General features: G+C 38.9%; 1 protein-coding gene across 1 annotated transcript in view; it reads left to right on the forward strand.

The window, feature by feature from the left end:
• Nucleotides 1-13,925, forward strand: part of NPY (neuropeptide Y) — a 43,223-nt gene that overhangs the window by 4,886 nt on the left and 24,412 nt on the right. Inside the window, exon 3 of the mRNA XM_069729866.1 lies at nucleotides 1,372-1,452. Coding sequence (XP_069585967.1) covers nucleotides 1,372-1,452 — 81 coding nt within the window. The remainder of the gene's footprint in view (nucleotides 1-1,371; nucleotides 1,453-13,925) is intronic.

A 13,925-nucleotide genomic window follows, 5' to 3' on the forward strand; every position in this document is an offset into this window, starting at 1 on the left:
CATCCGTACATAATTAAGACACCCCCATTTCTCATTTTGGTCTTCATTGTAATCTGACAAGTGGCATTGAGCGTGTGTTTGCTGCAGTCTGGCAGTTAGTGAAATATATTAACAATAGACATGTCAAGTCTTTTACTTGGTGCATTAAATTTCTCACTTCTGAAAAGTATTCATTATCATAATCAGATGACATTTTTACATTCCAGTCGTCTCAACTACTTTAGATAAAAAACAGCCTTTGGGCCCATTAATGGGCCCATTACAGCCCATTTCCTTTATATTATTGCCTTGGAAAATACTATTTTTTGTGAAAATATTGGAATTTACTTTTATTTTATGATTTAACATGAGCACTTAATGTAATATAATAAAACAGGCAGGTATATCGCTTAGCAATGGTAATAATGTGAAAGACTAACTGATGAAGGGGATGCAAATGGTTAATATAATCAGTATAATCAATAGTCAAGAGTCATGCATTATAATAAATGGGATATGTGGTGAAGTATCGATTGTAATGACGCAAATATATACAAATACCCATTGCCAGACTATGTTTTGGGAAATTAATAGTCATTCGCTACTTCTTTATGTATCAACTGCACAACAAAGTATTGGACGATATTTGGAAATATTATATACATCATATTTATCTCAGATTTGAAACATTTTATTGAATCTCCATCACTATGTTGTCATATTTAGAATTTTCTTTTGACATAGGATCAGTTAGGATTTCTTTCACTGAAGTGTAGATTCAGATCAGATGTACGGTAGTCAGAGAGGGATGAATTTGCGGCATTAACCCTTGTAGTCTCTTTATCAAGTCATTAAATAACAGGTGTTGATACATTTCTAGTAGAAGATTAGATTCAGATCACTGTCCTATCCAAACATCCTGCCTAAGATAGAGGGGTTTGGTGGCAAGCCCCCCTATACTGTACCCAAATGTCCCATTAATCCTCATCAAAGCTAGCACGCTGTTTTTATTTTTTTGGAAAATACTATGGCATCTCATATATAATATCTGTAGCAACATATTTTATCCTTCTGGACTACAATCGATTGCAACAATATTCATATACGTGTCATTAAGTCATCAAATTACAGTAAATGCATCTCATTTTCCAAAAAAATAAAGTTGCATGAATTATATGTATAAATGTGTATATATATATATATATATATATATATATATATATATATATAAATTTGATGCTGTTTTACGGTAAAATAATCTTTGAAGATTTGAATTTTTTAGACCAGTAGAAGCGAAAACGTCATTTTCTTCAGTAATAAGGCTTCATATTTTTTCCATTTCACAACTACCTCTAAACTTGCGGTATTACTTCTCTGCTTTTGGTTTATCAGATATGGGAAGAGATCTAATCCTGAAGCAATGCTGTCAGATGTTTGGTGGAGAGAAAGCACAGAAAACATTCCACGATCTCGGTAAGAAGAGTTTTAGTAATTGCAGAATTTCAAGACTGTGTGCAAAACATATTTTATTGCACAGTGACTATTCTAAAGTGATTGAAGAACTAATGACAAACTGACATTATATTACAATCTATTATATATTATATTTATATTATGCATTGCTTATACAGCGCCATTATTCCACAGCACTTTACAGACATTATCATCACTGTTCTCATTGGGGTTCATAATCTAGATTCCCTATCAGTATGTCTTTGGAGTGTGGGAGGAAACTAGAGAACCCGAAGAAAACACACGCAAACACGGGGAAACTATACAAACTCCTTGCAGATGTTGTCCTTGGTGGGACTTGAACCTAGGATCCCAGCAACTGAAAAGCAACAGTGCTAACCACTGAGCCACCTTGCTATCCTGTCCATCTCCCATTGACCTTTTTTTCACTCAAATTATATTTATTTTCTTTAAACAATAATATACACCAAGAAGATAACAAAATACGGTACGAACAAAAAAAACTATAAAAATAAAAAAATAACTAACTTTTTGACGTTAAAGATAACACAAATGATAATATATGCTAAAGCAATGTCAGAAATAAAAGAAATGATGAAGACTGGATCCATTCACAGGTCCATCATGATCCATACAGAGAGTACTCCAAAGGAAACAACTGAGAATGTTGCGAAATGTTATAAAAGGGTTGTCAGTTCCAAATCGATAAGTCTCCAGTCACTCTGCATGACTGTAGACTTATGAGTCCCCCCAGTGCATTAACTGAGCGCTGTGGGGATTGGACGGTTTCTGTTACGCATACGGTTTCTGTTATACATACTCCCACCCGAGCCCATCTAGTAGGCAAGTCCTCGCTCCATACACTTGTTTTGCCCCGTCTACATACCCTTCGATCCTGGCTCAGAAACTGGCGAATCCCCGCAGTGCACAGTGCGCGCGCTGGATTCATAAGAGTGACTGCAGACTTATCGATTTGGACCGCACAACCCTTTTAACAATACAGATGATTATCTCGCACCTTTGCTGAAGGCCAGTGACGTGATCCGACAGAGTGAAATGGGGTTTGTCCATCGGTGCATCCTTCATGGCTGAATGGCTTATGCTGGGTGCAAACTTTAGATTAGAACCGTTCAGGCTCTTAGTTTTGGAGACGAGTTAAATAGATTTTGTTTGCAGTATTTCCCAGTTAAACTGTGTATAATCTCGCTTGGTCTCCAAAGTAACATATTTCTCAGCATGTAAGACGTCTTTTGTATATCCTCTCTGGTTTCTAAGACTAGTTAGCTATGGTCAGCACTTAAGATTGAGTCAGAAAGAAACGTATCTAAGGGGATAAGAGTTATTACCATAATAAAAGAAATTGCCGGAGGTTAAAGACATCTGCAAATATTAATGGAATGTGCCAGCACCATATTTACGTCAGTTCATATCAGTCTAGTTTTATAAAGCTGCAAACAGAGATAACCAATATGCCACACAGTCATACCCAATGTATCCTAACAGTTGACATTCCTGATGCATTCAGTCCCAGTCTAGAAGCCACTTGTGCATGCAGAAAATAAACTGGAACATTCCCGTCTCTCGAAATAGACAAAACTACAAGAAAATTGATCATGCCTTTTAAATTTTCTTCTTTTTACATGAAAAATCGGGAAATTTTCATAACAAAAGTATTTGCCATAATATAGAGCAGAAGGATAAAGCATTTATGAAACTATGTATTGTTACGGTAGTTAACCTAATAAGGAAGCAAGAACATTTCTACCATTTTCTGATATCTGTTTTTTTTTTATAACACTACCTATGAATGTAATTACAGTGGATATGCTCAGAATTCGATATGCTGAATGTCAAAAAAGTTTGTCCAGGATAAGAATGAAGGGTCTCCTTTTTAAGTCAGAAGCCGTGCCACCCTTATTCATGAACAATGTCTGACATTGCATTAAAATGAATAGAGCTGCAATACCAGATACGGCCTTAAGACCACGTTCATACATTCAGAATTTGGTCAGTATTTCACATCAGTATTTGTAAGTCAAAACCAGGAGTGGGTGAAAAATACAGAGGTGGTGACGTGTTTCTATTATACTTTTTCTCTAATGGTTCCATACTTGGTTTTGGCTTACAAATACTGATGGGAAATATTGACCAAAGTTCTGTCGTGTGAACGTAGCCTAAAGAAAAGTGTAGCACTGTTTGCAGGAAAAACAGCAAAAGTATTTTATTTATCTTGGTCAGCCTTAAACAAAAAACTAATTTGTCAATTAAGTCCTTCATTTATCTATATTTTTGCATTGTATCATACTTTCCACAGGCTATAAAAGAAACGATATCAAATTTAAGGTCCTTTATATTGTCTTTTACAAATGTGACTTCAGTTAGTCCATTGCTGTCTTTGTACATCTTCTGACTTGCCCTTGAGTACTTTCAAATTGTTTACCTTTTGATATGTTACCTGTCATTTTAGATATATTTTCAGTGTAAATTGTCCTGTGTGTACATGTGGATCAACACTATTTCTGGTCATTATGTAACTAGTCTGCATTTTCACCAGTTCCTCTCTGCAGGCCCTATCTCAAATTTTCAGTAGTGATGAGTGGACCTGTGAATGTTTGGGTCCAGCCAAACAGGTAAAAAAGTTTAGTTTGGGTATCAGAACCCTGACCTCATCCACATGAATGGGAGCCGAACATCCATTGTTTGCCACGCTGTCATCTGCATGACAGTGTGGCAAACACTGGCTCTGATCGACGGTAAGATCATTACCGCCAGTCAAAGCACTGCGGTTCCCACACTGTGAGATGACAGTGTGAGCCGGAGGTAAAAAGTTTACCTTCTGTCACAGGTGTCACGCTGATGGGACTACTAATCCCATCAGCCTACGCCTGCTGTCACTGATTATAGTGAGAGCAGGTGTCGGCTGATGAGATTATTCATCAGCCAGTGCCTGCGCTACAAATAAATAATTATTTTTGGTAACCAGCATGGCAAAACTGACAGCTGCAGCCTACAACACTCAGCTGTCAGCTTTATAAAGGTTTGATATCAAGAATAGAGGTGTCCCCATGCCATTTTTTTTTAAATTATTTAAATAAATAAAAACGGCATGGGGTCCACCCATTTTTTAAAACAAGCCAAGCTAAATCAGACAGCTGGGGGCTGGTATTCTCAGGCTGGTAATTGGACATGAATATTGACCCCCACCCTAAAAATAGCATCCTGCAGCCAACACAGAAAAGGTACATATATTACATGCGCCAATTCTGGCACTTTGTCCAACTCTTACCATTTGCCCTGTAGCAGTGGCAAGTGGGGTTAACATTTGTGGGGTTGATGTCACATTTGTATTGTCAGGTGACATCAAGTCCATGGATTAGTAATGGAGAGGCATCTATAAGATGCCTCTCCATTACTAATCATATAGTCAGATTGTAAATAAACATACATCCAGAATAAAGTCCTTTAATAAAAATAAAAATACACAGTTTTAATTTTTATGTAAAATTAAAAAGCAAACTTATACTCACCTTACACCCATTCCATTGAAACCCTTGTCCCCTGTAAAAAGCAGAAAATAATAAACAATAATACTCACCTAATGCCCATTCCATTGAAGCCCTGGTCTCCTGTAAAAAAACAAAAATAAAAAGCAACTATATCCCTCAACTGTCCCACATACAATCCAATGCCATAATCCATGAATGCTATAAATGGTTTTCAACCTGGACGGTGCCAAGATGCGATAGTTAAGGCTGAGAATGAGCTGCTGCGAGTGTGACCAGCAGTGATGTCATCAAGGTAAGTGGGGGGGGGCGATTAACTAAATGTGCCTTTTCTGGAGTGACAACGGGCTGCTATTTTCAGGCTGGGGAGTAATATCCATGGCCTCTTACCAGCCTGAGAATATCAGCTCCCAGCTGTCTGCTTTAGCACTCTATTTTTTTAATTATTTATCTAAATAATTTAAAAAAAACGACATGGGGACCCCTCTGTTCTTGATAACCAGCCATGACATAGCTGACAGCTGTAGGTTGTTGCCCGTAGCTGTCAGTTTTGCCATGCTGGTTATCAAAAATAGAAGAAACCACACACCGTATTTTTCATTCATTTATTTATAGCGCAGGTGCCGGCTGAATAATACTGCCATAAGCCGCACCTGCTCTCACTGTTATCAGCAACAGCAGGCATAGTCTGATGGGAATAGTACTATCCTATCAGTTGATGCCTGTGACCGGAGGTAAACGTTTTACCGCTGGTTACTGCTGCTGGCTCATGCTGTCACAGCGTGGGAGCCACATCGCTCTGACTGTTGGTAATAATTTTGCCGCTGAGCAGAGCCACCGATCTTTCTTGTGCTGTCATGCAGATGACAGTGTGGAAAACATCCGATGTTTGGGATGCCAACCCCTGGAGAAGTCTGTGTTCAGTATCTGTGCCCAAACAGTAGGTGTTCAGTATGGTCCCTGAACTTTACTATTCGGGTTCACCGATCTCTAATTTTCAGTTCTTCTAAGCTAGTGGGTGGAAATTAGCTGCTATGATCCCTCCCATACAAAAGACACAGAAAAAGAGCAATTTGTTGCATATCTTTCTTTGTTATAATATGTACATGAGTAGCATAGTAGCCTAGTTGAAAAATATATAGCAATACTGAGGACTGTAGCTGTGAATCCAGCACTAGGATAAGCTGAATCATTCATCATTCACTAACTGCAGCTCAATCATACTGTTCTGTTTGTGCTTACTTTCTCACTCTGCTCCTCACTCTTACTGCCTCTTCCTCTCTCTCTCTGTAGGTTTTAATAGCTGGTTGTAACCTGACATGTCATTGTGTTGGTAGTCCATCCTGCATTAACCAAGATGAATTTTAGTTGTTTTGCAGCGTGGATGATGAGTTCCGGAGGCACAGGGCATAGGGAAGGGGAACAAGTGTGTCATAATTGGAGTAAAAAGCAGATTTGTCTGATAAAATACATTACAGAGTTTATTATATTAGCTTGTGCTATTTGATTTTTGCAGGTTCCTGTACTCATAGTGGTCATTTAGTCGTTATACTATTAAGTCATCTCCCCACCCCACCTACATCATCACGGTGCCACAGCTCGAGTCTATGGAATTCAGCACTGTAATACTTCAAACTATAATACAAAAGCTTTTTTGCTTTTGCGCTCACTCTCACATTTGGCCACTTGGTTTCTTCACAATGTGAAATTATCAAGCATAAAATGTTTACATGCTTTCTGCAAGTCCTTTTTTTTTATTACGGTACCAGTGTTTTTCCAATCATGTCAGCTATTTTCAGTAATAATAAGTAATATAAGAGACTTATAGTAAATGAGCTGTTTATATCCCATCTGGACACTGATTTTGACTTCTGTTTTGGTTGCGTATAATTAGTAACTGTAAGTTATGATTAATGTATGGAATCCAATTGTTACTTATATTAGTATTGTGTTGTGAATTAAACTCCATTTTGGGAAGTTTTGATGAAACTCGATTACTACGATCTTCACACGACCCGCAGACTAAATACTTTTTATACACATTTTTATAATTTCATAGGAACCCTAAAGTCTAAATGCCTAAAAAATCCTATCACTTCCACCATTACTCACCTTTTTATTTTTAAAGGGAATTTGTCAGCAGGTTTTTAATATTTATTCTGAGAGCAGCATGATATAGGACAGAGACCCTGCTTTCAGTGCTGTCACTGCTTAGTGTAGTTTCAATGACATTTTTGTTTTATCAGCAGGAGATTATCACTCAAATGCTACTTTTCTCATGTCATGTAGTTCTCCTGTTCTGTGCACCCGCCCCAACCACTGATTGGCAGCTTTCTGCCTCTGCACAGTGTAAGCTGCCAATCAGTGGTGTGGGTGGGCTTATACAGAGCTCAGCATTCAGAAAATTGGTAAATATGCAGCAGAGAAAACAGTGATTTTATCAAAACTACAGCAAGAAGCTACATTATCCCTACGTTATAACGCTTTCAGATTACATAGCAGAAACCTAGTGACAAAATTCACTTTTAATCCTATTTACCTCATATAATTATCACTAGGACATATATAAAGAAATCCTCAGAGGACTAGCCATGTCCCCCTCCTCTGCACTGTTATTGTGTCTGGCTGTAAGACAACTGGCTAGGGCAGAAGCTTCCTTTCTCTGCCCAGTCTATAAAATCATTAATCCATCCCCCTTGGTTAAGCTTAACCCTTGAGCCATCCTTTAGCTGAAAGTGGGACAGATTAGCAGAAAATTATCCCTGTTTTCTCAGCCGTTTTTCTACAAGATTATGGCCCCGATTCATCGAGACTGGCATTTTTCATGATGAAGTGTGCGCTGGAGTAAGATATGGCAAACTCATTAAGAGGTATCCATTTACCTCTTAATAAATTTGGTGCATCTTATAGCTGGTGTGCGGCAGCAAAAGAAAAGTGGACCAGTCAGGGATTCTTCATAAGTATGGTTGGATGGGCTATGCATGCCCCTGCCCCTTTTCACTGAGCCTTGCCCACTTTTCAAAAAATTGTCAAAGCTGGAGTATAAACCCGAAAAGCTGAAAATGTTTTGCTCAATAAATGAAATTTTAAAACATTTTAAGCAGGTTTTTTTTTGTAATAAAAAAGAAACTGAGATCCGATCATATCAATGTATAAAAATAAATATTATTATGAAACAATAGTTATTGTAAGCAGTGGATATGCAATGGAAACTAAAAATCATGACCAAAAATGGCAATCTGATAGACCCAAAGTGAATATCAGCATATAACCCCAAATATTAAAATACATACAAAATATAATAGATGGGGGTGTATACCTGGGCCTGTAGCCTAGGCCTGTGTGACCAGTAGCCTCCAGCTACATCCACAATATATGCCGAAACGCGCATCGGGTGGGCGTATTTCATGGATGCAGCCTGGGCTGCTGGCTCAGGTATACATAACCCTCTATTATATTTTGTATTATATTTGTATTTTTGCTCTATCAGATTGCCATTTTTTGTCCATGATCTATTTGTGCTTCTCCATATAGGGATTATTAAATCCTACAAAATTATTTAGAATTGAGAGTCCTCAGTGGTTGATACCTTTTAACGGCTAACTGAAAAGATGGTAACAAATTGCAAGCTTTCGAGACTACTCAATCCTACAATACACTAGTAATAATTTGCACTTGCACTTTATTATGCACAATACATGAGTCATGGCTATACGTGGACATTGAGATCAGATGTAGCACATTTGACTAGCACAAAAGGACCTATATGGAATTTTTTTCACTTCAATATGTATAGTCATGCCTGAATGCTGATAACCTGATTAGATTAACCAATTCATGACTTAGCATCTAATTACTTGTTTTCATCATATTATCCTATAGAGTAACATACATAGTACTCTTCCTATACTATATAGACTAAACATACAGGCATATCATCTGACATTAGGTCCGCTTTTTTTCCTCATATTTTCCATATTGTTTTTCTATTTTTCTTCATTATTAATTATTTCTCATTATATGTGCCTCCTTTAGCTTTCATTGCATATCCACTGCTCATAATATCTATTGTTTCGTAATAAAACTTATTTCTATACATTGATATGACCAGATCATGGTTTCTTTTTCTTTCTTACAAGTGATTGCGCGCCCTTCAGTCGCACGCTGTAATTACGAGCCACGCGATGGGGTGTAATCATGCAGCAGACTGACCCCGCAATGGAGTGTACCCACACACCAGACTGGCGTATGTGCAGACTGATAGCAAACATAAATACTTGGTCCACCTCTCCTGCCACTCCTACCTTGTGTATGAAAAAGCTCTGTAGTTAATACTGTTCTGGTAGAGCTATCCGATCGTGCTATCCTTTAAGAAAGTGAACAAGTAGAGCTATCCCATAGCCCCATTCCTAAAGGAAATGAATGGGTAGAGCTATCCAATAGCGCTATTCCTCAATTTTCCTGAGCATAAGCTATTTCACATGGTTTAGCGCACTTGGGATCTGCCCCCAAGGCCCTGCCCACTCCCAATGTTTGGTCCGCAGACTGTGGCTAGGAGTTAGTCCCGCTTTTGTGTACAAAATGTTTTGGCTTTTACAATTGTTAAAAAGTTTAATAAAAGACTTCTTTTTACACACAGTTGACAGTAAACTATTTGTATATGTTAGGCTGGAGTAAGTTTACCTTGCTTTTGTTTCTCAAATATTTTGACTCTTATTTGTTGGCTTTTCCTTCCCCTGGAGAAAGCCACATATAACTGCCCATGTGAAAACACTGGGAGAGGCGAATAAATTCCTACAATATCCAAGGACTGTCCCTGAGATTTATTGATGGTCATTGCCAAAGCCAACATGACAGGAAACTGACGCCGTCGCATCTGGACTGGCAAGTTTTTATCTTTGGAAATCAGGTCAATTCTTGGAATAAGATCTGTCTGACCCTTTGCTTTTCCATTTAAAGCAATGGCACGACTAACGTTTCCTTTTAAGCTTTTCACATAAAGCCTTGTCCCATAACAAAGGCCACTCTTTCTGTTAAGATTACGCAGGAGCATAATTACAGCTCCTGGTTTCAGCTTTAGTTCATGAGGAGGCATCCCAGTGGTATTCAAAGAGTTAAAAAACTCTACAAAGTAATCGGTGAGAATCACACCCTCCTCTTCCGCAATTGTGTCGACAGCGATATGTTGAGTGTTCACCTTGAACTTGACTAAGAATTTTGTCATTCAAGGCGTGAACATCATCATTCAATGGCGTAAGAATTGCTTTATTGGCAATTGCTTCTACCGCTGCAATCTCAATTGAGTCGCCAAAAATAGCTGTAATTAAATCACCCTCTTCAATAAAAGAATTCAGAATTTCAATTGTGTCTTCTGGTAGACCATATACATTTGACAACTCTCCATTGCCAAGTTTCAGTAACCATGAGTTGTACTCAACTTCGTCCTGAGACGTTCTGATATTCTGTTGTAACTGGAACCGTGAAAACTGATTCCAGGATTTTGAGTATTTAATGGTGGACAGTACAATTTGGGCTCTTGTTCCACGTTCCACCATTGGTAGGGTTTGACGAAAGTCACCACCGTTTATGAAAACCTTTCCACCAAATGGTCTTTTTTTCCCACATATGTCTTGGAACAAATTATCCACAGCATACTTCATCCCAAATAACAACAGATGACTCCCTAAGCTCCTTTGCTTGAAGTGAGTTTGGCTTAATTTTTGAAACTGTAGTCTCATTTGCTGTAATTCCAAGGCCAAACTTGGAATGGTAGGTGCTACCGTTTTGTAGTAATATAGTCACCAATCCAGTGGAGGCTACTGAGCAAATAGACTTCTTTTCTGCTTGTAGTGTCTTGTGCAAGCAGTTGTACAAAAATGTCTTCCAACTGCCTCCTGGGCCATCCAGAAAAAAACAGTGTGAGTGTCATCTTGCTGTGATGCAGCATTGACTGCTTGCATAATTGCATCGAAAGCTGATTTCTGAGCTTCATTAAGCATAGCTTTCATTTGCTCAGCCTCCTGCTTTATTACATCATAATTCAGTTGGTCCAGTATTTCATCTGTAACATTTCCTGGAGCTGACAATCCATAGTCAGCACAGGACTTTTTATTGCTTAAGAGCACTTCATTAATATCACAAAGAGCCAGTTGCTCAGCAATTTCTGGAGTATACTGCCTGGTGTAATCCTCCATAAATTTGGTTTTATATTTTTGCCATAATGCCAATGGTTTAGCTGGTTCCCCATTTACACAAATTATAGCAAATAATTTGCAAAGTTGGTATGGCATTTGGAAAACGATTGCATCCGTTATACCGTCTTCCCATTGGGAATCGTCTTCCAAAAAATGAAGATCAATGCACGCATCTTTATACGTGTCATGTACGACTCCATTGACAGTCCTTAAGTCAGCATAAGACTTTGCTCCTCTTACGTGAAGTAAAAGGAATCTTAGGTAATACAGCTCACCAACTGTTTTCCCAAATTGAGCCCGTAGTTTTTTCCATCCTTCTGGTACAGCATTTCTATCCCAGACATATAGTGTTCAGGGATTTCACTGTACAAATACTGACGGGCGGAAGCGTCAACTCTGTTTAGCTCTAAATAAGCCTGCAGAGTAGTCTTTTGAGTCCGAAATGCCCATATGCCCTCAGGGACGCTTATATACCGAGAATCTAGGTACATGGCTAGTTCATTCCAGTTTAATGTATCAAACTTGATATTGGCACAGTCATGTCCTTTGTATACATATGAAAAGATATTTAACACTTTTTATTGAAGCACATATCTCAACATTGATTGGCTTTCAATGAAAGTGGACAGTAAAATTACTGGTGTCCCAGCTTTTAACCCTTGGTGTAATGCAGAATTATATATGTGATCCATAACGCCGGTATAACTGTCGACGCGTAATGCCTTTTGATTTTGTTTTATAGATTCGATCCCGTCGGATTCAATTTTGATGTAACTGTCAATGATAAATTGTTGCGTCAACTTCCCAGCATTTAAAAGGGGATTGAACTTGTCACGAATGGCAAGCCTGCATGCATAGTACTGCAACAGGGTGATTTTTCTTGTCGATCTTGATCCAGTGGTATGGATGCTAGATGAATGTCACCAATTCCTTGATGTTGCACACTTAGGGCAATTGGAGTTGTCAAATTTATTGTCCATCCACTGTCTCCATGTGGGAATAGAAGTTGATATGTCATTGCATCACACTTTCTGTGAAGAAAGCTGATTTGAACAGTTTGGTTTTCACTTTTGAGGTAACTCTGATGTCCCTATAAAATTGGGGTTCACCCATTGAATTTTGATAAATTATAGCTACTTCATTGCGTCTTCGTGCATTGTAGCGCCTCTAGTCATCGTTGTAGTCATTTATAATTGACATTGTTATTTCGAGTGGATCACGATTTTCTAATTCAGCAATCCTCTCTTCCTCTATTTCAAATTCCCTCATCATTGTGAAGGCTCTTGCAAGTGGGTTAATTGCTTTAATTTTCTCTCCAAGAGATGATAGCAGTGCACTTTTTATTTGCTTGACTTCTTGTACTTAATGCTTCTTCACTGTCCAAGATATAAATCTGGGCAAACTTGGGAGTACCACCCACAGCGGGATGCAATGGGGCAGTTCTGTGTGTAAATTTGTCCATGAATTCGAAAACAGTATGGACCATTTCCAGGAGGTGGCACTACTTGTGCTCCCATTAATGCCAAAGCAGCGAGCTATTATATATTACCTTATATTATCCATAAAGTTATTGGAGTGCTGATGCTTTCCTTTCATCAACTTGACTAATTGATCATCCATACGAATAGGATGTAATTGTATGCGCCCAGCAGGAATGGAATGTTTTGTCCTGCACCATTTCATCTTTGAAATTTTTAGATTGCCAGAACTGACATCGAAATATCAGTTCGCAGCATAGTGCCCTTCAATACGTGTCTCATCCATTTGATTGAGAAGTCCTCTAGTGGCAAATGTAACTTGCCGTCATTGAGTGGCTCTTGCATGTTGGACACGTATTCTATCTTGTTCTCTTTTTTGTGAAATATGTGTATCACTGCGTCCATTGCGTGTTGCTCGTCGTCTTGTAACATTTGATGTTCTACGCGATTCAGTTACTTCATTTGTTTCTCTTGCTCTGGCTGCCCTCTGTCAGGCTGCATCAGCAGTTCTTCGACAATTTCATCTTCTGTTTCAATAAGACGCAGGTTACGCATCCGCATGCAATTCGCTTCTCTACGTGCAGCAGCGCGCTCAATTTGATCCATCTTTGCAATGTGGCCTCACACTGTTGCCTCAGTGTTGTCTGAGTGTTGCAAAAAAGGCTTATGCCTTAGCTCTCCACCAGGGAGAGCTCCTCTCCTTAGGTATTCATGGTTACGCCCAGGCAGTTAGCTGCTAGTGGTAGTAACAATGGATACCTAAGTAAGGCTTCTTTCACATTTCCGTTGTTTGCAACTGTCACAATGCGTCGTTTTGGAGAAAAAACGCATCCTGCAAAGTTGCCCCCAGGATGCGTTTTTGCACCATAGACTTGCATTAGCGACGCATTGCGACGTATGGCCATACGTTGCATGCGTCGTCCACTGGATGCGTCGGGTTTTGGCGGCCCGTCGTTTTGAAAAAAGATTCAAGGGAACGTTATTTCGTACGTTGCATCCTGCATTTTTAACTGCGCATGCCCGGGCGGAGATCTCTCTCTCCTCCCCGGGACTTTAGAATGGGCAGCGGACGCATTAAAATACTGCGTCCACTGCTCACGTTATGCACAAACTCACAAATGTATGTCGTTACGTCACGCCGACACTTTGTGACGGCCCCGTACAGACATAAATGTGAATGAAGGCTTACTGTTCAGCTGTGAATGACTCATTGTGCACAGACACAAGGACACATCCAAATTAGGTATATTGAGTTCAATTGTGAATTTTTCACCCAAGACTTTTGTATTTTTTTGTTC

The sequence above is a fragment of the Ranitomeya imitator genome, chromosome 6 (genome assembly GCF_032444005.1).
Source record: "Ranitomeya imitator isolate aRanImi1 chromosome 6, aRanImi1.pri, whole genome shotgun sequence".
NCBI classification, from domain to species: Eukaryota; Metazoa; Chordata; class Amphibia; order Anura; family Dendrobatidae; genus Ranitomeya; species Ranitomeya imitator.